Genomic DNA, 26854 nt, shown 5'->3' with positions numbered 1-26854 from the left:
AAAACTGAATAGTATGTAAAACTTACTTGCTTTACAGTATACATTGTAACCATACATTGTTGCTGAACATTAAGACTTTGTAACTTGCATATACACATATTTACTGGAAGTATATCAATAAAAAGACTTGTTTTTTTAAGTGAGTAAAGTAGTTGAGTCCTGCTTAGTAGGTGACTATCTGAATAAGATAACATACTACTTCTCAGGAAGGGGTCAATTCTAAGAGCTTAGTCACTCAAAAGGCACTGACCCGCTTCAACCCAGACATGAGCTTAGCCCCAGGAAAGGAAAGCAGGAAGCTGGGTATCTTCTAGGAAGGTCCCCTTTGAGCAGAATGTGGGTAAGAGAAGAACCTGCACAAAACTCAAAAGAATCTCGTAAAGCGGGGAGCTACCTCCTTGATTCATAAACGTCACTCTGATCCTTCACCAGATCTGAAAAATTGTCCACTTTCCTCCTGGTTTGGCAGAAGTGTGAGGGAATCTCAGTTTCCTCCCGCAGATTTAAGGAAAGCAAGCTGTTTGCTTTCTTTTGTCATAATCATCGCAGAGCAGAATAAGGGCTTGCTTCGACTCTCTTCCCTCAGGTTGCCAATGCACAATCCCTGCCACTAACTATTCTTGGGGTGGGGGGCTTTTGGAGGGAGATCATATTTATCATAATATTTAGATGATCCCTCAAGTATGCAATATTCTCTTTTCACTTGTTATAGATAGCTTAGGTTTGTTTATCTGGTTATTAGCATGGGCACTTAGTGCAAGAGGGAAGTATTCCAGTCTGAACATTCAAAAAGAGTTTCAACTACATTTGAACACATGTTTCTGTATGTGCCGCATTCCACCAAAGTAAAGCCCATTAATGTCTCAGTGAAGTGTACTTAAATCTCACTAATTGCAATCAATGGAACTTAAATGTGCTTCCTTTGACCATATTATTGCTATGTTTTGTTGGAGATTTTTCCATTTCTGTACATGCAACTGTACTAATCTCAGTCAAGTTACTATACACAAACCAACATAGAAACATCAACATTTAACACAAATAATTCCTCACTCATAGCCCTGAATAATACATAGCTCTAAAACACCTTGAGCATTTTAATGCTTGGTCGAATTAATGAGAGACAGATTTCCTCCTGGTCCCTCCTTTCATGAGACCAGTTTACAGATCTTAGTTCATACTAGCCACATCACATAGTCATGCCAAAGAATTCAAGCAGTTGACTGTAAGTTATTAAGCTTATTCTACCCTATACCTTTACGGGTTAGTTTTTCTGTCTTGGATTTAAATCATATCCTGTGCAAACATGCCAAATAAAACACACCCGCTGTGTTTATTCTTGTTTCTCTGTGGCTTGGTCAATTCACAGTCCATTGTTCTGTTCCGAAAGCATGAAGAAAGTAAATGGCATGACTTACTGAGTCATTTTTTCCTAGAATTTTGAAGCTTAGCTTCCCCTAAGTAAATCATCAGTTCTTAGAAAACTCTTTACAAGGTATATCATTAAAAAAAATGAGATTCATTTGAAATTCTTGGTAGGGTGGATAGGCAAACACTATCCTGTAAAGTCACACAATTCCCCCAAAAGTACCCATAATCCACTGGGAGTTCCTAGTGGTCCTTCTTCTAGCTCCAAAACTCAGACCAGTTTATCCCTTGCAGGCTAGTGGCTCACAGTGAAGTGCTCTTCTTTCTGCCACCACAATGACAATGTAGTCCCACCCTAGCTGGTAAGTATGTGCTGGTTGGTAACTAACCTCCCAAACATCAAGACTCGTTTTATATGCATCAGGCAAGAAATCAAATAAAAAAGATGGTCACTTGACATCTATTATAATCCTATTATTTTGTAAGGGCCATAATTGGTGATTGCACTAGATCATCTACATGTTATATCCACCATACCTGCAGCCAGTTAAAAAAAAATTTTTTTTCTAACTTTCCTCATTCTTTTCCCACTTTCTGAAATGTTAGGAGCTTTTTCCTGAAAAAAAGTCCCTCAACCATTCCAGTGTCAAACATATTAAGAAAATGAAGTTGGATGAATCCTCTACAGGACTAGTTCTTGCTGTTTCAGCCTTAGAACCTGCCTTTTCACATGATACTAAAAGGAGAGGGGACCAGAATTCTTTTTTCATCTATGGTAACAATGTTTTGTATTTTCTATAAAACAACCTATCTTTTAAAACAAAATTCAGCAAAGGATTTCTACCATCGGTTCTTGTAGGTTATCTGGGCTGTGTGACTGTGGTCTTGGTATTTTCTTTCCTGACGTTTCGCCAGCAGCTGTGGCAGGCATCTTCAGAGGAGTAACACTGAAGGACAGTGTCTCTCACTCACTGTCCTTCAGTGTTACTCCTCTGAAGATGCCTGCCACAGCTGCTGGCGAAACGTCAGGAAAGAAAATACCAAGACCACAGTCACACAGCCCGGATAACCTACAAGAACCAATGAACTCTGACCGTGAAAGCCTTCGACGATTTCTACCATTTTTACAAAATGACATCACTTAATTACCTACCGCTCTGTCTTGAAACTGACTCATAAAAGCTTGACATAAACGTGACTCATAAAAGCTTGAGACAAAGAATTATTATAGTTCAAAAAAGCCTTTTTAAAATAAAAGTGTCAGAATGTGTCTTGCAAAGAAAGACCTAATCCCTCCTCATCTGAGTCAAAATGTGAATTTTTGTGCTTATTTTTACTTTTCTCCTGTGCTATAACTACTACATACCTCAGAATGCATGGAAGAAACTTTTTAAAAAATCAAATAATAGCTTGTCTTTACTTGCAGACATCTATACTTTCAGAAAGTGTATATTAGGGAAACTGAAGGGAGAATTACAAAGGCTGAATTCAGACAACTCTTTGCACAGACATTAAGATGGGATGTAGACAAACCTGACGTTGCCAGGCTTGCATATGTACCTTCGTCTTCCCTTCTTCCCTCTTCCTTCCTTGCACAGAGAATCCCAGTTATAAACTAACGGCAGTCATCTGTGATGTATGAAAGCAGAGGTACAGGTTAACCAAAGGCAGGTTTTCTTCCTACCACCTAAGTAGATTTTAAGCCTCACTTGTTTGGAATCCAGTTTTTTTTTTGGGGGGGGGGGCTAATTCTGGTTAACCAAGACACACACATACAGGGGCAGCAACAAACCAGATGTGTGCACATTCTGGCTTAGTGCTGGTTAAAAGTGATGTCTGAATGCAGCCTTTGTAGGTTATACACTGAACAAGTGTAAATTGCATATCATACTGCCGCAATTCATGTAAGCAGCTGAAAAACAGCACTCTCACTAACACTGAAAGTTGGACTATTATTTTCCTCTTTCATGTTCTCATTCTATAAATCAGTTTTCTCATTAGATGGCTACAACTAGTATGATCCAGTACTTTCTGCCTACCATCAAGACAGGAATTAAGGCAATGTTCTTTCATATGATCTAGTGTGATAGACATAGAAAGGAACAGAAAGAAAACTCAATTACATTTGCCATCACTGGGCAAAAAACCCTCTTGAAATTCTGTGCAAAACCCAATAACCTCTAACTAGTTTTCCAGCTAAAAGGGGAGGGGGAGAGATTTGTTTAAAAAATCTCATTTTCTATTTGATTATACTAAACCCATACACAATGGTTTCCATGTTCCTTCAAGAACAAAATTTGGACAACCTTATTTTCTTAGGTTGCATGTGTCTTTGTATAAAATTTAATATTTTAGGTAAAATCATACTGTAATACTTTCTCTTTCTTTTGATGTGATTATTCTTACAATTTGGCTGGCAGGCAGAATGTCAACCTGAACAAAATTATAGAAGTTTTAATATATTCATGTCTGATATAGCAAACTTACAAGAACTCCTCCAGCTCTCTACTTTTTATTACATAAGAACCCTGTAATTTTACATGCCAGGGAAGACAGATCACCTCAAAATGAATGCCTGTTCAAATTTACAGAACATTATTCTAGATTCACTGTTCTTTTTTCTGAACAAAAAAAGTCCAAATATAAGGAAGGAAACAATAAAACTTTATTAAAATGTATTCTGACTTCATGGCATGCTAAAAAAAAAGTTCCTTATCGCAGCAAGATTTCTCAGATTTGGCATATGAAGTCTTTAGGGAAAATGGATATTTGGCATGATTGTTTTCTTTTAAAAGGTAAGGCCTACATTTTAAAAAAATGAATTTCTACAAGAAAATTAATGTATTCTCATTTTAATTCTGATTATACACATTTCTTCCAGTGTTGCTAGATAAATAATGGCTACTGATTAATTTATATTTTGTCACCAGCACAAATGATACTTTACAAAATCAAGCAAAAAAATCCCTTAAAAGCTCAGTGTTAGAGGAGAAGGATATGTGCAAATGCATAATCATACTTAGTGTCAGCATGCAGAATGAACAACTACATTAAGGAAAATTACAAACTGAGTATCAGTTAAAGGGCCAAACTAGACAATACCACATGGATGTGGCACCATTTTAGAGCTTTTTTTTCCTTTTAAGATTGCTATGGGGGCCTAAGCCTGCTGGAGACTGTGGTGCAAGGGAATGAGTGTCTCCCCCATGCCATTTTCAAGAGCCAAACTGGGGGGGGGAGGAGCCTCTCATCCTCCTGCACCATAGTTCCCAGCAGGATTAAGCCCCAGAATGATCTTTAAAGTTTTTTAAAAGGCTCTAAAATGGAGCCATGTCCTTATGGCAGACTCAGGGATGCAGTATAATCATGTTTGGCCCTACATCTTGGGCTTGTAAAATACTTGCTATTACCCAGACAGTGAAATCCACCAGGGTTCTGCTTATAAATGTTGTCTACTACCAATGAAACATGGGCTGAGAACAGAGCGGTCCCTGCATCTGGCGTCCAAAAATGTATCTACAGTTCTTATCTGACTGTACTAATCATATGTTAGGTAGGGAATGAGGGAGGGAGAAAAGGACTCAGTTTAGCCCCTTCTCAGCTCTCACCAAAACTGCTTAACATATCAGAGGTCCTGTCAGAATGGTAATCATATGTCATTTCATACAGGAATTAGGAGGTGTTTTGTTTGGCTACATTACTAGGTTAACCTACTAGGTTAACTTAATGTGCCTGGTTTGGCAGTTCAGTAACAGAACAGGTCCCAGGTTCAATCCCCAGCATTTCTAATTAAAAGGATCAGGTTGCAGGTGATGTGAAAGACCTCTGCTTAAGACAGGGGTGGGGAACGTCAGGCCCGGGGGGCCGTTTAAGGCCCGCGAAATCATTTGGTCTGGCCCTTCGTGGGTCCTGGCAGATCTCTAGCTCAGAAGGATCTAAGGCTGGCGATCCGCCCCCTCCCGCGGCCAGGAATAGCCTCTATTCAAGGTGGGATGTGAGTTTGTTTTGCTGAGAAAAAGAACCTTTTTTCTCCCTTGCAGAAGAGTGGTCAGCCATGGAGCTGCTAGGACTGCCCAAGAAACTGTGTTAACCCTTTCCCACCTGGGCCGTGGAGAAACATATTCCCTCTGTACTACAAGAGGGCTGGGGGCGGAAGCGGCGACAATGGAGGGGTTAAAGGGGGCAGGGCCAGAATGCGTGGGGGGGGGAGTTCTTAGCCAGTGTGTCCTCATTTCACCCCTGCAGGTGGAGGTAGCAAGAGCCAGCTGTAGAATCTAGCCCTGACCATGCGGAGCAGGAGCAACTCCAGCGTGTGGCTGGACGGCTACACCCAGCTGGTGCAACAGTTCATCCTGTGCCACCAGGTGGGCGAGTGTGCCACTGGTTGGATGCCTGCCTGCTTGGCCGCACTGGGGCATCATCTGGGGCAGCTGCCTGCTTGAGGCTCGGTCGGCTAATTTTTAAGTTGATAATTTTGTATGGCCCGCGAATGATATTATAAATATCCAAATGGCCCTTGGTGGAAAAAAAGTTCCCCACCCCTGGCTTAAGACCTTGGAAAGCTGCTGCTGGGACCAATGTTCTCATGTTTTTTCTCTTCCTCAGTTCTGTGAGATGCAAAGAATTTTATATGATGCACCCATCATCAGAGGCATGTGTTAGTAGTTACTAAGAAGAGTAGTTCACCAATGAGGTCACTTCATAAAAATCAGAACCTATCATGACTCTAGAGTGGCAGACAAATATATTCAATCCCTGGGCCTTTTGAGCAGAGACTCATCTTGTATTCTGTAAAAGTGTCACACACTTTGGTAGCAGTCTAATAGATGATAATAAAAAATCAGGCTTCCAGTTTAGGATAGGAAACTAGTTGCATGCACTTTGTAAAGGATTTTATAACCCACTAGCTAACCGCTGTAAATACTGCTGCCAAGATAACATGTCGCTGTGATTGAGAAAGAAGGGCACCGTAACACCCCCTTGCGCCGGCGCGGCCTCTCTACACCATGGCCTGCGCCCACAGAGAGGCCGTGCTGGCATAGGGGCGAGGCGCGGTCCCGCGGTGCTTGGCCACCAGCGGGACTGACCTCGCTGCCAGCGTAAGTGCGTGTAATCACGCGATTACACGCACTTATGCTGGCGGTGAGGTCACGCCACCTCCAAAGAATTTTCGGCCCAATTCTCAGGAATGGGCTGTAAGTCTGCCTTGCATGCATCAAATTAAAAATATCATGTATTTTCATCAATATAGCAAAAAAAAAGATAGATAGAAAGATAGATAGCATATTGACAGAGAAACAACTTGCTTGCCAAAATCAAAAGGACAAATGTCCTTATGTTTGACTACAGCAAGACTTGGAAAGAGCAGTTGCTAACCATGAGATACAGGTTTGTGATTATTAGCATATGTCTGGCACTTAGCCACCTTTATGTTGTAACTCAGTGGGAATGTTATCATAAATACAGCAGTTAAGTTTGGACAATTAACAACTATGATGCCATTTGTGCAGGTCACATCAATGGAATTTTAAAGAGATTTAGATTCCATAAACCACTATCAACAGCATGGATTCCATAAACCACTGTCAACAGCATGGAGTTCCTATTTCTTAAAATGGAAATATAAAATGCTGAAAACTGAAATTGTTCTCTTCCTGAAATTGTTATCTCCCCCCCCCCCCCCCCGGTATCTTAACCTGAAAATAAAAATTCTATAATTTACTTCACACATTTCATTTGAAACTTTATCAGCACCATGCATGAATTAATCTTGGGACATTTGTGATCACCTTCTCTCTATTTCTCACTGATCATTTATTTCAGTCTAAGGCAAGGATCAGTTCGTTTCACGTACCAACCACATTAATGTTTTATACAGATTATGTAGTGATGCATCTGAGGGACACGAAGAGCAGAGAGAGAGAAAAAAACTTCCCTCCCAAATAACTATGGGTAAGACTGTCAATTCCCATGCTGGGCTGTTGCTTTCATGTCCAGCGCATGTGCCTTCAAAAAGCTTCTGACTAGCTGCAGTTGGGGAAAAAAGGATGCTGCACTATGTGGATCTGTAGTCTAACACAGAACAATTTTGTTCCTATACTCCTAAAAGGATCTGACAGGTTGCGATTGAGATCATGAAATAGGATTGATAGCCAGAATTGTTTCCCCTTGGATTATTGTTGAGACCCACATTATAGTTAGCCACTATGAAATATAAATTAGAAGGCATAAAATATTAATTTTACCTGATAAGACAACTTCAACTAGGTCACCTTCTTGGATATCAGTAGCTGACTTTACAAGCTGGAGAATATTTTCAGTGCCAGAGTCATGCCGAAAAAGTAGGATTTTATCATACAGTCCGTAGAAACCACATTCGGGAAACTGAAAATGGATGATGTTAAGAATTTAGTTAAGCTGTAATATAATATATATTGTTTCATTCATTTCATTCGATCCTGGCTAAAACAGGGATTAAAGGAGGATAAAGCGACCATGTGTTTCCGCCCAAAGAAACATACAGAACCATTCCTGCCACTACACATGAGTCTCTCAGATCAATGCACAGAAAATTCCAGGATGCATACTTTCCCCCAGGTTCAAATCCCCACTCTGTCATGAAAGCTCAGTGGGTGACCTTGGGCAAGTGGCAGGTTCTCAGTCTAACCCACCTAAAAGGGGTTTTGTGAGGATAAAATGGAAGGAGAGGAGAACAATGTAAGCCACTTTGGTTCCCCAATGGGAGAAAAGATGGGGTATAAATAAAGTAAATAAAAATATATATTGTGGACCAAAATAAATGCCTGCCTTTGTAGACAAACCTGAGAAGGCATTGATTAAGAATAGCAACCTTGGGATAAAAGCAGCTTGTGTGATAACCTGGGTGTCCTTGATCTTGGGAAAATTTGTTATCTAAGGTTATAAACACCTCTCAGCTTGACTAAGGTTCTATTATATGCAACAGATAAGTAACTTTTCAGAAATAATTCAACAGTTTCTATTTTATAGCTTGAAGGTACATGGTAAGCACGGCCATGAACCAAAGACAAGTTTGTATTCTCAGGTTGTTGCTGAGTATTATTTTACAAAGTCTTGTCTATTCATTGACAAGAATTCTTACAGCTTTTAGTAGGCCTTGGTTTTACAAAAGCTCACAAGTGATGAAGGGCAGACCAGATAAGTTACTGTGACAACTGAGTTTCAGTCTTTGTTCGGTTGCCACAACCCAACCAGAAGCTTTAAAAAAACAGATTAAACACTTATTTATTGGGCAGAACAAACACTTATCTGTTTAATGCTTAACAGGAAAAAGATAAGCATGCATTTCCTCCAAATATATCACACTCAACAAAAGCATTTAAATGAGGTTTTCAAAAGAGAGAATACACAGTGATCATATATATCCTAAAAATACCCTGTGGCGCAGAGTGCTGCAGTACTGCAGTCAAAGCTTTGCTCATGCCCTAAATTCAATCCCAATGGAAGTCGGTTTTAGGTAGCCGGCTCAAGATTGACTCAGCCTTCCATCCTTCCAAGGTCGGTAAAATGATTACCCAGCTTGCTGGGGGTAAAGTATAGACAACTGGGGAAGGCAACGGCAACCCACCCAGTAAACATAGTCTGCTTAGTAAACAAAGTGATGTGATGTCACCCCATGGGTTGTGCTTACACAGGGGACTACCTTTGTCTTTAAAACCACTCAGTGTGGTGTAGTGGTTAAGAATAGCGGACTTCAATCTGGAGGACCAGGTTTGATTTCCCACTCCTTCACATGAAGCCTGTTGGGTGACCTTGTGCCAGTCACCATTCTCTCAGAACTCTCTCAGCCCATATGGATACAGACAATGGCAAACCTCCTTTGAACATCTTTTGCCTTGAAAATCCTATGGGGTTGCCATAAGTCAGCTGTGACTTGATGGCAAAATCACAATCACAAAAACAATATTCAAGGGGGGAAAGGTGAATTTCCTTGATCTCTGGGAAGATTGGGCTGCACACTGTAAAAGAAGCAGACCCAAGAGATCATGGCTGACATGGCCATGAGATGAGTAGGCATACTGTGAACTTCAACATGGACACAACTGCCAGGTGAACTTGGTGGTGGAAAGTGCTGTCAAATTCCAAACAACTTATGGCAACACCATAGAGTTTTTTAAGGCAAGAGTTATTCAGAGGTGGTTTGCCATTGCCTGCCTTTGCATAGCAACCCTAGATTTCCTTGATGGTCTCCCATACAAGTACCAACCAGGCTTGACCCTGCTAAGCTTCGGATATCTGTTTGGGCTGGGCTGGGTGTAGAGAGGCAAATACTGTAATTTTTTTTTTCATCACTAATGGCTTAGTTAAGGAAATTAATAGACTTGCCACCTAAGTATCTTCTGTAAACCATTACTTAGATACCTTTGCGGATTGAAGCCCTGATGCATTCAAACACATTCGTTCCATGGTCACTTAGCCCTAAACCTCAACCATCTCACTGTAGCCTAACTATGCTGTTGCAGAGATTTTGTGCAGGGTAAACAGGAGCTATTCATCTACCACTGAATATAACAGTACCAGACAGGATCATTTTTATCTCTTCCTCTCAGTGCTGTATGGGAAAGTTGGAGGGGTGGAAACAGAACTATATCCCCCCCTCATCATTAATTTTACCCACTCCATTCCAGTATACTATGTCATAGGTTCTGTCCTCATTGCAACTTAAACCATTTGTTAACTACCCATACAAACATACATAAATCAGGGCTTCTATTCCCCCCTCCCCTCCTTTAACTGACTCTCAACTGAAATTAAGATTCCAAGCTTCATGGAGTAAGAATCATAGAGTTGGAAGGGGCCATACAGGCTATCTAGTCCAACCCCCTGCTCAATGCGGGATCAGCCTAGAGCATCCCTGACAAGTGTTTGTCCAGCCGCTGCTTGAAGACTGCCAGAGAGGAGAAGCTCACCACCTCCCTACGCAGCTGATTCCACTGCTGAACTACTCTTACTGTAAAAAAATTTTTAATGTCCAGCCAGCACCTTTCTGCCTGTAATATATACTCATTATTGGAAGTCCTATCCTCTGCTGCCAACAGGAACAGCCCTCGTCCGAGTGACAACCTTCTGAATATTTAGAGAGCAATCATGTGTCCCCCTCAACCTCCTCTTCTTCATACTATATATTCTCAAGTCCCTCAGCCTTTCCCTGTAGATGCTGGTCTCCTGGCCCCTGATCATCCTGGTTGCTTTCCTCTGCACTCGCTTCTGTCCACATCTTTTTTAAAGTGAGGCCTCCAGAACTGCACACAGTACTCAAGGTGTGGCCTGACCAATGTGTTGTTCAGTGGAATTATGACATATTGTGTTTTGGATGGTATGCCTCTGATGATATACCTCAAGACCACATTAGCCTTTTTTGCCACTGCATCACACTGACTGCTCAGTCAGTTTGTTCAGCTGTTATCAGGATTTTTCCCAATACACTTGCAAAATATCTTAAGTACTAAAGAACCATACTTGGTCTGTCAGCTGATTCTGCTGCTTTCATAATTTCAGTATTGTTGAATCCAAAATAATTGTATTATCTTATATCTAATAGTCAAGTGTGGCCTTATCTGTGGATACTTAAATCCATCAATCCCCCTAAGTTTGCAGAAAAATATGAAATCCTTAAAATTACATTAAATCCCCCCAAATAAAGAGTATATAGTACGTACTGTTTGTTGCTATAAATATAATCCTACTATGCAGTTTCTGAATTGTTTAATATGTCATGTCAATTTGTATGCTTTGTTTCAGCTCCATTTTCAGATTTATCTTTTCAGATTTTTGCAATCCAAACCTTATGGCTTAGTTTATTGGCTGTCCCATCCTGTTGATCGTGACTTACACATTGTAATCCCCCTTGACTCTCAGTGGAAAAGGTGGACTACAAATAAAGTAAATAAATAAGCAAATACATTGTCTCAAGTGTGAAGAGAAAGTTTTATGAATACATGAGACCCCCAAAAAAGTTTGTGTTAGAAAGTTCTCTGCTGGCAATTTGGCCAAATTCCTCCTTGCCACAGAACAACAAGGATCTCCTGACATCATTTTTTGGGAACTAAAACAGGAGTTCTGAGGGAAGAGGAAGACCGATATGCCTTATACTCATAGTCCATATGATCCAGTCCATAACATTTACATTGATTCAAATGCTGGTATTTATCCCACATACTTGGAATACGTATTATTGTGTTACAGTCTCTAGGATTTACAAAGATGGCTTCCAAGCCTCCACTTCCAGTAAGTTTGCTATACTTTGCTGATAGTGTAATTGTATGCCCCTAATAAATTTGTATGTTGGGATAAGAATAAATACAATTTTACCAATAATAAGAGCATAAGAAAAGTTCTGTGGAGACCATCTTAAGTCTAGCATCCTGTTGCCCAAAATGGCTGAGCAGATACCCTAAGAAGCCCATAAGCATAGCATAGACTCCAAGCTTCCCCCTGTTGTTGCCTCCCAACAAGTGATCTTCTGTGATATATTGCCTCTAAATGCCGAGGTCCAATCAGGCTTATGGTTAATAGCAATTGATGGCCCTATCCTCTATAAATTTGTCTAATCACAGTTTAAAGCAATCTAAGATAGTGGTCACCACTATATCCTGTGACAGTGAATTCCACAAAACCCATCTACATAGAGGCTATTTGCTGCACCCCTCGACAGCTCACAAATATAAATTTATGAATACAAATAGTACAATTGTCTGACTAGTCAGCCAGCTACATTAGAGAATAACTGTGATCGCATTCACATAAGGAAAGCTGACAGAATTGACTCCCTCACCCACCATTGCTTCTGGTCAGTTTATCTGGTCTTAATAATCATCCATCATATACAAAATTCTCACTCAAAGGTCAAAAATACATGCAATTTTCAACTACACACAACTCAACTCTGTTGCCCAAGCCTACACATTTGTATTCAATTGAACCAGTTATTCTCCCAAAAGTAATTTGAAAGACTTTAGAGTATGTATAAAGCACCTTTCTTCAATTTAACATTGCTTTCAAAAAGGCACATTCCAGCCACATTCTTCCCTGCCCTCCAAAACGTCCTTGGCACTTTTAAATACTGAAATACTGGCTTTAACAAGAGATTGGACAAATTTACCAATCTGCGAATCTGTTCCCTGTCATGTGATAAGGATGTTTATATAAATGTGTTCCTAAATGTTGCTTAAAAAGGGAGGCCTCCCCAGCTCAGGATGCATGAAATGGGTGGGACCCACATGGATTTTTAAAATTTTTGCATTTGTTATCTGCATGGGGTCTTGCAGGAACATTGAAAACTCAATTCCCTGGGCAACAGAGTTCTGAAGTATATCATGGTGCATGCCTCTGTTCTCCACCTGGTGCTGACTTTAAATCAGAGAAAGGAGAGCATACAAATTCATAAAGGGTTAAATTTGAAGAAGAAGCCTATGTTATTGGGCTTTCCTATAAGGAAGTAGGGACAGATCATCATTGACATGAAAAGAGGAGAGAACAGAACAATATAATCCAAAAAGAAACCAGAGAGAGCAAACATCTGAATGACTACCCATATCAGAGATCCGCATAGAACTGATGTACATAAGACACCAACCCGAATGTAAGATGAATGTTTACAACACAGAGTCTTGGGAATTGACAAATACGTTCTTCTCCCAACCACTGCCTTCTCTGAATAGTGTAACACAAAATTATCTTGCCACATTATGAATGGAATAGTCAAGCTGCCTTCTTGTCAACACTCCCTTTTCACTGACATCTGTCACTTGCAACAATAACCAAAAAAAACCACTGATAAATAGTGACATTCCATCATCAGTTCAGGATGCAAAGCTTGTGGAAAGTACTCTAGTCAGACAAGAAAGTGGTGAGTGTTATCACTTAGCATTAGCTTTAGACTACCAGCAATTCACAAAAACAGTTACCCAGGAAGGAGAACCACAGATGTTGAGAAGTTCCATCTTATTTCAGAGTTCATTTTCTTCAGTACTGAACTCAAAATGTCTACATAGGAAAGGGATGTTCGTCAAGGTGTTTTCACAAAGCAGCTCTCTTTTCTTTATTCAGGTCATTGTGCAAAATGCTGATTTGCATTAACATTCCCGCTTTGAGATTGTCAAAAAGTGGTGCATAGGTTGTTGGTAAATAACATCCTCATTGCCTTTGAAAAGCAAGAGGGGATCTTAAGGGCAATTAAACCTCACATGTGAAAACTCCCCTAAATACTAAGTGAATTAACTTTTCATATTAGGCTATGGGTAAGGTAAACAGCAGCACTCAAACTAACTAAACTACTGAATGAATAAAACAATGGTCATTTATGCAGGGGAAATTTGTGTTTGGTTTGCTGCACAGTTTTTTGCTCCGAATTCTCGAATTCTCATGAGGGTTCTACCCTCCCCAAATTCCAGGAGTACCTTGTGATTAATGAGGCATTCCCAGTGAATCACTGAGCTTCTGAGCCCCTCCCCCTGAAAATGGCAGCCTTGTTGCACTTTACTTGAAGGGGGCGGGTCTTAAAGGGACTGTGTGTTTTTGCTGGGTACTCCTCCCCACCTTTCTTCAACAGCTCCCTGTTGGCCGGGGAGCTGCCTTCCAACCTTTGCAGCCTTCTTCAGTGTCTTCCTGCACATTTCACAAAGGTTTAACTCCCTCTTTTGTGCTTTGCTTTGGGGGAAGGGGTTGGATGGGAGGGACAGACACGTGGGAGGGAGAAGTCAAAATGGGTGTGGGAAGAAAAACCCCGAAGTTAAGAGCTATGCATGGAAATAGGGGGAATTTGCGTTGCTCTTGCCTCGAAGCAGTATTTAAATTCGTCCTAAAACAGGATCCTAGAATTGCGGGGGAAGAACAAGGCCAGAATGAAGTCACGTCTGAAGGTCGGTAAAATCATGAATAATGCAAAAGAAGCCTTGAAGCAGTCCAGCAAGGACTACAAACTAAATACCCCTACATAAATGGCCAATGAGAAATTGCATTCATCAGTCCTGCTTCTGCAGGCTTCTCATAGAGCTCCAGCATAACCCACCCTTGCTTGTGAACAGCAGGAGCATCAGAAGCCAAGAGAGAAGTAGATCTGTAGATGTATTATATTATATTTAATTCATTTATACCCTCATCTTTCTCCCCAATGGAGACCCAAAGCCACTTACATCTTCTCCTCCCCTCCATTTTATCCTCACAACAACCCTGTGAGGTAGGCTATGCTGAACATGTGTAATTGGACCAACATCACCAGTAAGCTTCCATGGCACAAGTGGGTCTCGCAGATAGTAGCCTGACACTATTAACCACAAAGAGAAAGGCCACAAAGAGAAATTACTATGTGGCCTCCATTGCATCCGCTAGCTCTTGCGGTTATTGACGTCCCTCTCAGAGGGACAGCTAAATTCTAATTCAGTTATCAGCTGTGAGGTTTTTATGAGCTATTTTGCGGATAAAATCTTGTTGCTTCCCCACAACCTCGCCACCAACATTGATACAGTTAATGACCTGGAGGCCCCATGGCCATCTTCAGGTCCAACACTGGACCATTTCAGTTGGCTCTCCCAAGCCTATATTGACAGGAACCTGAGAGCTATAAAGCCCACCACTTGTCTCCTGGATCCGTGCCCATCCTGGCTGGTCAAGGCCAGTGGGGATGCATTGCAAGCCTTCCTGGTGGAGGCAGTGGTGTGTCCACTCATAAAAAGACCATCTTTAGATCCTAGTGATCTAGCCAACTAACTCCCAGGTAGTTGAGAGAGCTGCAACTGAACAGCTTCAGGCACTCCTGGAGGACACATCAGTCTTGGATGCATTTCAGTCCAGCTTCCACCCTGGTCACAGGACAGAGATGATCCTGGTCAGCCTCACAGATGATCTTCGTTGACTGCTGGATCAAGGCAGGTTGGGGCTGCTGATTTTATTAGAACTTTCAGCAGCTTTCGACATGGTTGATTATAATCTTTAGGACCACTGCCTCGCTGACTTGGGGATTCAGGGCACAGCCCTCCAATGGCTGTCTTTCTCCATGGTTGGGGACAGACGGTAGTGCTGGGGAAGAAAGTATCACTGTGGCACTCTTTCGTCTGTGGGGTCCCACAGGACGTGATCCTCTCCCCAATGTTATTTAACATCTATATGTGCCCCTCGCCCAGAGTTTCAGGCTGGGCTGTCATCAGTACGCTGATGACACCCAGTTTTACCTGTTGATGTATGGCCAGCCAGATGCTGTCCCGGACACACTGGCCAGGTGTCTGGAGGCCAGGACAAAATGGTTGAAGTAGTGCTGACTGAAGCTTAATCCATCAAAGACTGAGGTCCTGTGGCTAGGTCGAGGCAGCCCAGAGGTGGTGCGCCAGCTCCCAGCTCTTCACATCGTGCAATTGACACCTGCTCCCTTCAAGAGTCTGGGTGTGATCCTGGATGCCTCCTTATCTATGGAGGCACAGGTCACAGCTGCAGCTAAGGTGGCTTTTTACCATCTCTGCTGGGCTAGTCAGCTGTTGTTGTAGCTTTCCCACCCCGACCTAACCATGGTGATCCATGCAATGGTCACCTCCAGGCTAGATTACTGTAACTCGGTCTATGTAAGGCTGCCCTTGAAATTGATCCAGAAACTTCAGCTAGTTCAGAATGCAGCAGCGAGGGTCCTTAATGGGACCCCGCTGAGAGCACATATTCAGCCAGTGCTCCGTCAACTGCACAGGCTCCAGCTGGAGTATCGGATCAGGTTAGCAGTGCTGGTTTTAACCTTTAAAGCCCTAAATGGCCTGGGTTTCCTTCAGAGCTGGCCTCCCTGACTTTCCCTTATTTTTTCTTACATTTTCATTATATCACTCAAATTATATCTCCAGGCCGGCTGTGGTCCTGTGTGCCAAATGTAAATAAATAAATTAAATTAATAATTAAATAAAACCACTACTCCACACTGGCCAAGAGAGAAGTTATGCAAGCTCCCTAGTTGCCTCACACCATGTCCAGCACATATGTGGTGCATCTGGCACAGAGCAGCATGAGGAAAAGGGAGGTCTGTGCTGGATTCCTATACACAAACTCTCTGTGCCATATTTTCTGCACAGAGAGATGTTCAAGCCAGATGCATTTGCATTTTAACAATAAATTCAGATTTAAAGAGTGTGTAAAGACTGATTAAACATTTCATAACATCTTTTGAGCAACTTGTTGTTTTCAAAATGATAACCGGCTTTTTGCTGTACTCCATATCTTTAATGTTTAATTTTTAGTAGAGAGCTAATGTGGCGTAGCAGTCAGAGTGCTGGAATGGGCCTCAGGAGATCCATGTTCAAATCTCTGCTCTCTATGAAATTCACTGGATAACCTTGGGGCAGTTATTTTTTTCCCCCAGCCCAATCTATATCAGTGGGTTTGTTGTTAGGATAAAATGCTGGAGGTATACCCCCCTCTAGAAAAGGATAATAATGTAATATAAAGTACTGCCTTACACCTAGCCAGAAGTAATAATCCTTCCCTGCTGAGTAGCTATCTAGCCTAAACAAGTCTACTCAGAATACTACTCAAGTATATTCAATGGGGCTTACTCCCAGGAAAGTGTTCTTAGGAGTGCACTGCTATGTGCTGTGCAATGTTTCAGCAGACTTAAAATGTACTTTTAATAGGACATGTTCATGTCTATCTAGTGCTTAACGATCAGATGCTATTCCTAAATTTATGGCAAGAAATATGTAGTTTATTATGTTACCGTACATTCTCGTTAAGCCAGTGTACTTTCAGAAGCATGAATTGTTTGTTAATCATTATGTCTGCTCAATGAGCTCTACAAAAACTTCAGGGCTCAGGCTGGAGTTAATTTATTCACAAACTATGTCAGCATTCCAGAGTGAGACATGGCATTCTTCCATCAAAAAGCACCTGTTAAATATTTGGAAATAAATGTATCAAGTAACTTGAACACCCACTTTATAGAAGATTGTACTTCATTAAAAAACCTATTGATTGGGTAAGTTGGAAGAAGGAAAAAAACCAGTTTACAAGAATCTCTGCAATCAAAAGAGAGATTGCCGTCCAGAGCACAGGTTGCACATCAAAACAATCAGATGTTGAGGAACACCCTTTTATTTTAAAACCATCCACAACTTTTCATGATCCACACAGTCAAAAGCTTTGTTATAACCTATGAAACAACAGCTGATTTTCTTCTAAAATTCTCTCATATGCGGCAGTAACCAGTGTAAATTTGCAATATAGAGCCTCTTCATTTTCTGAATCTAGTTTGAACATCTGACATTTCTCTTCCTATATATGGTAATGGTCTTTGATGCAAGATTGTGAGTTTTTTGGCACGATGAATGTTTTGGTGTTTTTCTTCAGCTTTATTCCAAATGTAGATAGTAACAATTTATGGTCTGATCCACAATCAGCTCCTGGTCTTGTTTTTAGTAGAGAGAATATACCTTCTTCATCTTCTTCTTTTAATTAGAAATTAGTTAAAATTAAATACCATTAATAATTACCTAATTCTTGGTAAAAAAAAAACTGTACAAACAATACTACATGGATATCCTTCAAAAGGTAATAAAAATCCACTATTGCAGTATTAAAAAGAAGTTGTTCTGCCAAGGATGAGAGAAGTTTGTTTTGGGCTATTGTCAAATGTGCAGAAGTATACAAGCCTAGCAAAAGAGGGTTTTTTCCCTCCCTTCTTCCAGGAGCACTGTAATTTCATCTAACTAGTAGGCGTTCCTTCTGAAAATAATAACAATTGATAAAGCCATACAATTCTATACCACAAATATAACACTCAGCTTGCTGCTCAAAAAAAATCTTCAAAATATTAAATTATTCTTGAAATCTCTAAATAAAGCTGCATTAAAACTCATGTAACAAATAAATTGCCGGTTTTCAATGTTTTCCTTAAGTTTTCTTCAGTTCACACCCATACTAGCTCCAGATTGAAATTTGCCATCTTTTGGGATTTAGTATCTTGAAAGTCTAAGCTGAGAGTAAAGGTATGTATGAAAAGGCATTTTTATCATCTACAAAAAACACACAGCAACAATTCTATAGAAAGTTTTTTTCCTTTTGTGAAGGCATGATGCCAAGTTGTTGTTTATCAAAATTTTTAAGAATGTAGAAAATAAGAGGCTTAAACTAGCAATTTCAGAAGCAAGACTAAAATATCTTGCTTTATTTAGATTGTCTCATGCCACTACATATTACATTTGGCAAAGTAAAGGTCTTTTTTCATTCCAACTCCTTCTGCTGTGAACAGAAAAGCAAAATGACTCCAGACAACAATGCCATAGTGATGTGTGATATGCTCCTGCACAGCTCCAACATAAACTGCCCCAGGAAAGAAAGGGCACATGAAAATGGACTGCTGTCATGTAGGAATTACATTCAAACCCCAGAAGTTGAAATGCACATATAAAAAGCCATTGAAGAGAAAAAAAATGAAGATTCCTAGATGTAAATCAGAGGGGAAAGTGTGTGCCCAGCATTACAAAGCAATCCGCAGCGATCCACAGCAGGTGTGCTTTGGTGCAGAACAGTACTCTGAGGATTAAACAGATTAACCATACAGGAGGAAACAAATGAAATGTTGTCATTCCCAAGCACCACTAAATGGTTTCCAAGTCCAGAGCTCCATGTATGCTGCAATGTGTACACAAAAGGATGTGGCTACAGAGCTGCTCTTAAGAGCAGAGTAAACAAGCTTTTGCAGCACTGGAAAGTTTTTTCAGCCAGGTCAATAAATCTTCAATTAACCATCCCTTTAGGTCGATTTATACCCCATTCTGTCATATTAGATTATAACATGGGTGGAAATTCAGTTCAATTGCAGATTGTTTATTTAGAGAGTAATCTCTAAACTCCGAAGTATTTTTTGCAGTAGATCCTAATTGCTCTAACAACAACAACAGAAATGCAGATGATACACAACTATATATATCCTCATCCAAATCTCCTGGTGATGCAGTAGAGGCCTTAAATTGCTGCATTGCTGCTACGGTTAAATGGCTAAGAGTGAATACATTGAAGCTAAACCATGGAAAGACAGATGTAATGCGAAACGTATGTTTTTGTTCCATTCAGCACAAAATCTGCTACTGAGCGGTCAGTGTTGAACCCTGAGGAAGACTAACATCGAAACAGGATGATTACCGGATCCCTATCATTATTGAAGGGTTCTTAGTCTTCTTATGCGTGTGGCTTGAAGTCATCTGTGTGGAATATCACTATCACCACGGAAATTTTGGATTCCTTGCATGGACAGAACGTATTGCATGACATACCCTGTGATGTAACAGGCATTGTTTGGACTCACAATCTTTGCACTTTGCTACTTGTTTATTTTGTTGTTAATATAGATTTGTGACTTTTTGCATCTACAATTGTTTTTGAAGTTTTTATTGCAAAGCCATTGCTGCTGGTTATTCTCTTGCACAAACCTCCAGGTACTAGCTGGAGATCTCCTGCTATTACAACTAATCGCCAGCTGATAGAGATCAGTTCACCTGGAGAAAATGGCCGCTTTGGCCATTGGACTCTATGGCATTGAAGTCCCTCCCCTCCCAAACCCCGTCCTCCTTAGGCTTCACCCCAAAAACCTCCTGCTGGTGGGGAAGAGGGACCTGGCAACCCTATCAGGAGCCAGATTGAACGTGCATATTATTCCCATTCTGCAATTGCTTAATTGGTTGCCCATCAGTTACCAGGCTCAATGTAAGATACTGGCTATCACATACAAAGTTCTCCATGGCCTTGGTCCCTCATATCTTTGGGACCTCCTCTCTCTCTATGCTCCACCATGACAGCTTCAGTCATCCAAACAGGGCCTTCTACAAGTGCCACCCTGCAAATGGATAAAATAAACAACCGTGCATGTGCATTTTTTATTGTGGCCCCCACTTTATGAAATGGTCTGCCTGATGAGGCCAAGAAGACTCCCACCCTCCTGGCTTTCTGCAAGGTATGCAAAGCTAAATTATTCAAGAGGGCTTTTTGCACAGGAAATTGGGCTGCACTGTAACAATATGGTTCCGAAAGAAGCTTGGGTAAAGGGTTAGGGACTGCAGACTACACCACTGTTGGTAATTTTTAAAATGTAGCAATTTTAGAGGTGTGTCAATCCCATAAATGTGACCTTTATTTAAACTGTTATAATTATGTATATTCATGTTTTTTAGTATTTGCCTGGAAATTTAAATAAATTAGATTTTCTTCCTCAAAATGAGATTATTTCCCATTCAAGTTCTAAAGCTGATTTGTAAAATTGTTTAAATATATCTAAGTGAAAATGCTGCTTTTGATAACTACTTTGGATGAAAAAAATATTAAACATCTTATTTATTTATTTATTTATTTATTTTATTATGTTGTTTATAGTCCGCCTTTCTCACAGGTACTCAAGGTGGATTATACATAGTAAATCATAGTAAGTCAATGCAATCAACAAAATGGGGCATTCAGTAGCCAGTGCATTAAGATTTTGAAGTCTGGAACCACCTGAATGAACTGAAACATAGCATAGGTATTAACATGGCACATTAACCGGTACAGAAATTACATAACAGGATCCTCCTTACCATAACCTATATGCACCAGTATAGGCTACAGTCTCTATCATTTATCCAAATAAATTTGTGAATCCTTTTTTACAGTGCAACCCTATTACCTGAGCAGAAAAGCCCTCTTGAGTAGTTCAGTTTTACATAGTTTGCAGAAGGCCAGGAGAGTGGGAGCTTTCCTTAGGCAGGCTATTCCACAAGGCAGGAGCTACAACTGAGAAAGCATGTGTATGGGCAGTTGTTGATTTTGTCCATTCACAGGTTTGCACCTGCGGACAACCCTGCTGAATGAAGTTGTTGTGGTGGAGCATAGTTAGAGAGGTGGTCCCGCAAATAAGAGGGGCCAAGGCCAGGAAGGGCTTTGTATGTGATAGCCAATACCTTAAACTAAGCTCAGTATAAAAGGCAGCCAGTGGAGCATCTGCAAGCCAGTGTAGTGTAGTGGTTAAGGTGTCAGACTAGGATCTGGGAAACCCAGGTTCAAATCCCTACTCTGCCATGGAAACTACTTGGGCCAGTCACACTCTCAGCCTCTACCTTGGCAAGTATTTAGATGGGAGACCTCCAAGGAATACCACAGGTATAATCCGGAGGCAGGCAATGGCAAACCATCTCTGAACATCTCTTGTCTTGAAAACCCTATGGGGTCACCAGGAGTCTGCTGTGACTTGATGGCAAAAAAAAAAAAAAACAACCAGAGCATCTACAGAATGGGATTAATATACATGCTCTGTCTAGGTCCCACTAATAGTTGAGGCATGGCATTCTGGACCAGTTGGAGTTCCCAAATTGATTTTGAGAGGAGACCAATATACAGTGCATTACAGTAGTGTAGTCTTGATGTTTCTGTGGTGTGGATCCAGGTGGCCAGGTCATGCGTATCGAGGCATTGGGCCATCTTACAGGCTAGGCTGAGGTTGTAGAAAGCCTTTTTCACAGCTGAATTTGCTTCTCCAGTAATAAAGCTGGATCCAGTATGACCCCAAGGCTTTTAACTGAGTCAACAAAGGTCCGTTGAACTCCACCAAAAATGGGGAGAACAATGTCCTTCAAGGCCTCCATCTTCCCAACCAGCATTACCTCTGTCTTTGCATGGTTTAATTGCAATTAGTTCACTTGATTTAATTTATGGGATAGGGATACCACTTTTGCCCTACATTCTGTGGATTTGTATATAAATAAATATTTGAAAGAATAAAGCAAAGTGAACTCTTTGATTATTGGTAGCCGATATTCATCAATGCTGAATGACTCACAGATTCCCCCCCCCCCCAGAGTATCGGTGCCATTTTAAGCAGAGTTCATCCTTCCAAGACCACTCTCTTTGGTGAAGTTAGAAGGGTGTAACCCTGTTTAGGGCTGCACTGTAAACCTTTCTGTGTCACTATTTCCCTCTGAAACTAGTTGCTTTTTCACCAAAAATGTGAGCAATTTTTCACTTTTTTCTGACGTCCTCAGTTTATGTTATACTGTTCAGATGAACATGTGTTTTCTTATCTTCACATTATTTTTTTTGAAGTCCCAGTGACTACAAAACTGAAAACTTTTTGGAGGCCGTGTAGTTTCAGAGAGCTCCCAGTGCTTTGCAGGTTTAATGCAATTAAAACAGCCTCCTTAAAAATATGAAGCCTGTGAGCTGCCAAGACGCTTAAACATTCAGTGTGAGCACTGCAGTTTCTTTGGTGATACAGCACCATTATTTACTTTCATAAACACAATGACTCCATTTGCTATCTACCAGAGAAATTTAGTAAATGGTAAGCTGACCTTGAAGTTTTGTGTATAGAATCCGGCAGGGTAGCTTATTAAATTTTAGAGCTAGGAGTCTGGGGGGAGAGAGAGAATAAACACACAAGGGAGAGAGAATTATATATTTGGATTTTATAGAACTCAGTAGTGAGACTGCAAAATTTGGGCACAATGCAGGTGACCTTTGATTTACATAAGTAGAGCAGCACACACTAAATTCTAAAGTAACTCATACATTGCATATGAGGTAATGAGAGCTAAAAAAAATCATATAAGGAGAATTAAAATTGCATGCCAACAAGTAAATGTGGTCTGTTACTTGACAGCTTCACATAATTGGACTACAGAACTTTTATGCTAAAGGTGGTGCTTTACTTTGGTGGAAAGAGCCATGTGCCACTGCCAGTATAAGAATATCTTGGATTTTGTGTTAAATGTGGCTGAACTGGTTTAGCAGTTAAAACTTTTTAAATGTTTTGAGTCTGTGTCTGTGCATTAAAGGCACTAATTAAAATTATAACATTAGGTTTGCAAAATTCCCTGACAGTGGGAATTTTAGGTGCCTCAGCAGAAGCCAGACAGAGTATAATTGTAATTAATATTCAGGCAGAGAATAATCAATCTTCCTGTAGGCTTAGATATGGACAGCTCTGAACAGAATCTGTAAACTTTCATTTTTGATCAGTGTGCAAACATTTCACATTTATGTATTTTAAATCCTTATTTTGTTTTGCCTTCTTTTCCTTGAAAATTAATGAAGCATCAGGAAAAATTAACTTCATAGCTAAAAGCCCCTTGTTAAAAAACTCCATCTTCTAATTACGCCCATTATTTAAACCAGGACCAATTTTCATGCTCTAAATTCCTCCATAAAAGGCAAACCTGCATAGAAGTTTTTTTAAAAAATGAGCTGGCTTAACCACATTGATAGGTGCCATTGCATTGTGGCAATGCACACAAGCTGGGTGGCTGACACTACTCATGCAAATCACTACCAATAAGTGCTACATATTTGCACAGTTATGCTGGGTACATTTATATGGCACATGTGACTAAATTGATTGTGCCTTGACTTCTGATGCAAAGCTAAGGATTGTGGGAGTAAACTCTTCTCTGGTTTCAAATAGGTGCAAATTAGTGCAAATGAGATTTCAAAGCAGGCCTATAAACATTATACAAATATTTCCACATGGGTTTAAGAAATATGTGTTGTACAATTATTAGAAATGTTGCCTTTGAATTTCTATATTTTATACTATATTGCCTTTTAATTTCCATCCCAAACATCTTTCTTTTTTCCCTCTGACTAAGTCAAGGTTCTCTTCACACATTAATTCTTGTAACATATAACTTTATCTTCATATTGTAAAGATAAGATATGTTGATTTATGTTCATGGATTGGAAAGTTGCTGCATACACACAGAAAACAAGATGTTGCTATTAAAATTATAAAATATTTGCTTTTTTGATATAGGGATTATGTTTTCTGGCAGAGAAAAGTGCACAGCAGTCCACACTGGAGCATGTGTCCAATGTTTTTGTGATCTAATTACATTTCTTTTTGTCAAGCTTAGCTTCTGAGATTTTACAAGATAGGGCTAGCCTGGGCTATCTATGTCAAGGTCAACTACATATATCAGCCCCATTTTTTACTCAGCTGTTTCTTTTCCCCAGCAAACACAAATGTACATTCACATGAGAGTCCTAATGTGGCCATGGTGTCATGAAACATGTACATGTTATTCCCACATTACATGTTTGCTGTGGGAAAAGTAAGTATAAAAGGAAATACCCTTACTCTTAAGAGTCTGTTCATGACTGACTCATGCTTCTTCTTCCTTTGCTGTAATATGTGAACTGAAACTTGAAGGTCTTAACTTTGAACAAGATTCTAGAATGAGTCTTGGAGATCACAACAGGATATATGTTTATATTTGAATAATCACTTGTTTGGAATTCCCATCAACACCTGACAGATGGATTAGGGGTTAATCTTATCTGTAAAAGCAACAACAAAAATAGTTTCTGCTTTGTCACACCTCCTTTAGAATTACAAAGGGTAAGATTCAAAGAGTGGCTTAGGCTCATGCCAGGGGCATCTCAGTGGAGTCGGACTTTCAAAACTTTTTTTCTTTAAACAATTCTTTCCCATTCCATATTGCTTTGTAATCTATTTTTTTATTTTGTCAGCCATTTCAAAGCAGCGTGCCATGAAGTATGTGTGTCTAACATATATGATGCTCATAAAATAGTTCCATGCAGAGATGTGAAAGTCTATAGGGAAAAAAACACATAAAAATTCGGGGGGGGGGAATCTTGAGGGAAGACCTTTTTCAATTCCTTATATTTTCGAGCATTAGTCTTGCAATTAGTGACATGCTTTTGAAGACAAAGTTTGACTTACTCAAAATATATTGCACAGAAATGTTATGTAACAATCTAGATAATTAGATAATTCCTATTTATACTGTGGACTTATCAATATATCTAATTTCCAATGTGGCCAAATTGGCAGATACTTAAACCTGGAGATTGGAGTCATGAACGGACATGACCGATCATTCTACAAACCTGAGGGGGGGAAACCCAGGTTTGCAGAAAAGTCTGATTAAAAAAAAAAAATCATTGGAGGGCTAAACCCCCAAAGTATCAGAAGTAGCATCTATAGCTTTAAGAAATATATGTCCTGAGTGGCTATTGCTAGGTAACCACAACAGTACTGTCAGCCTTCAAGCCTTTGTTTCTGTCAGTTAAAGGCAGGGGGAGGGGGAGGACCCTTTCCAGAGCTGTTCTGACATTAAAAGGAGGACTCACTGGTGCCAGACTCACCAGCAATTACTGCATGACTTGCTACTACGTAACTTGCATGACTCACCCTGGCCCAGCTGCTTGCTACTGTTTAACAGCAGCCACCATACAAATGCCAATGTAGTGCAGTAGTTAGTTTCAGAAAAGGATCTGGGCAACCCAGGTTTGAATCACAAGTCTGCCATGAGTGACCTTGGGCCAGTTACACATTCTCAGTGAGTGACCTTGGGCCAGTTACACACACATTCTCAACCTAACTTACCTCACAGGGTATGAAGGGCAGTGAAATGACATAAGCTGCTTTGACTCCCCCTTGTGGAGAAAGGTAAGGTATAAATTAAGTAAACAAATATTGCTAAAAAGAGAAAGGTGAGGATATGGCAGGTTGCCAGTAGAAGGGAAAGAGGAAATAGGTGGGGGAGAGGATACAGAGGAACATGAGATGCCCCTCTCAGTCCTCATGGGTTTCTCACCATGCCACTGGGCCTGGCCCAGCAGCCAGCACCATGTTACTGGGCCATAGTTTCCCTGGGTGGAAGATGCCAGGGAGACGGGGGGAGGGAAAGCTGAAGCCAGGCAGCCAGATAAGGGCAGGTTGGGTGATGGGAAGGAGAAAAGGAAGCAGGAAAAGAAGAGCAGCTATGGGATCTGCCAGGGAAGAGAAAGAGGAAATAGTGGGGGAGGGGGGAAATTCTTGAGGGTCTCCCCTGCTGGCCAGTAAAGTGTTGGTTACAAATGCTAATTTACAGATTTTCATTCTGCACAAAACATGCTACCCTTACATTAATGAGCACATGAGTAAACTCATTTTTACAAGAATTTTTTGTTCTGCACTTTGCATTTTTGGCAGTTGCCCATTAGTTTTCTCAATAGGAAATTAAACCTATTAGTTCAAGGCTCCTCTTGCTTGCTTCTCCACAACATATTTTACAACATAATTCTTCAGAGTAAATGTCATCCTTATGAAAGCAAGGCCTGTGTCACCTTTAATTTCGAGCACATCAGCCATCAAAAATGCCTTAGGTCAAGTTTAAACTGTTTACTGTATCTGTCAAACCCATTTCTTGGTTTCATACTAAGGAAATCTGTGTAGCGAAGTGTTCTGGCTGCTGGCAAGTGGGACTGCTTTTTAAGTGGATAAAGATTTAAGGAACAGAAAATACCTTTTTATATGAAATTAACCTTTCTGTGGTAGAATGAGATTAATAGCTCATAGCTGGACAACTGCTGTTCCATTTCGGCGAATTCACATGTTCTCTGTCTTTGGATTGAACTTGTTGTCAGAAGTGAAGCAGTTATCCATTACAGATAGGGTTATTTCTGTAGATTTGTCTGATGGTTCCTTAATCTTGTTCTGAACGTGTCTTAACAGTTT

General features: G+C 40.4%; 1 protein-coding gene across 1 annotated transcript in view; it reads right to left on the bottom strand.

Annotated features, from left to right (window-relative positions):
• The window catches only part of PRKD1 (protein kinase D1), a 113376-nt gene that overhangs the window by 52459 nt on the left and 34063 nt on the right, over positions 1 to 26854 (bottom strand). Inside the window, exon 3 of the mRNA XM_056851250.1 lies at positions 7614 to 7752. Coding sequence (XP_056707228.1) covers positions 7614 to 7752 — 139 coding nt within the window. The remainder of the gene's footprint in view (positions 1 to 7613; positions 7753 to 26854) is intronic.

Source organism: Euleptes europaea, chromosome 6 (assembly GCF_029931775.1).
Source record: "Euleptes europaea isolate rEulEur1 chromosome 6, rEulEur1.hap1, whole genome shotgun sequence".
Taxonomy (NCBI): domain Eukaryota; kingdom Metazoa; phylum Chordata; class Lepidosauria; order Squamata; family Sphaerodactylidae; genus Euleptes; species Euleptes europaea.
Note: the sequence above shows the minus strand (reverse complement) of the source record. Positions and strands in the feature narration are given on the sequence as shown.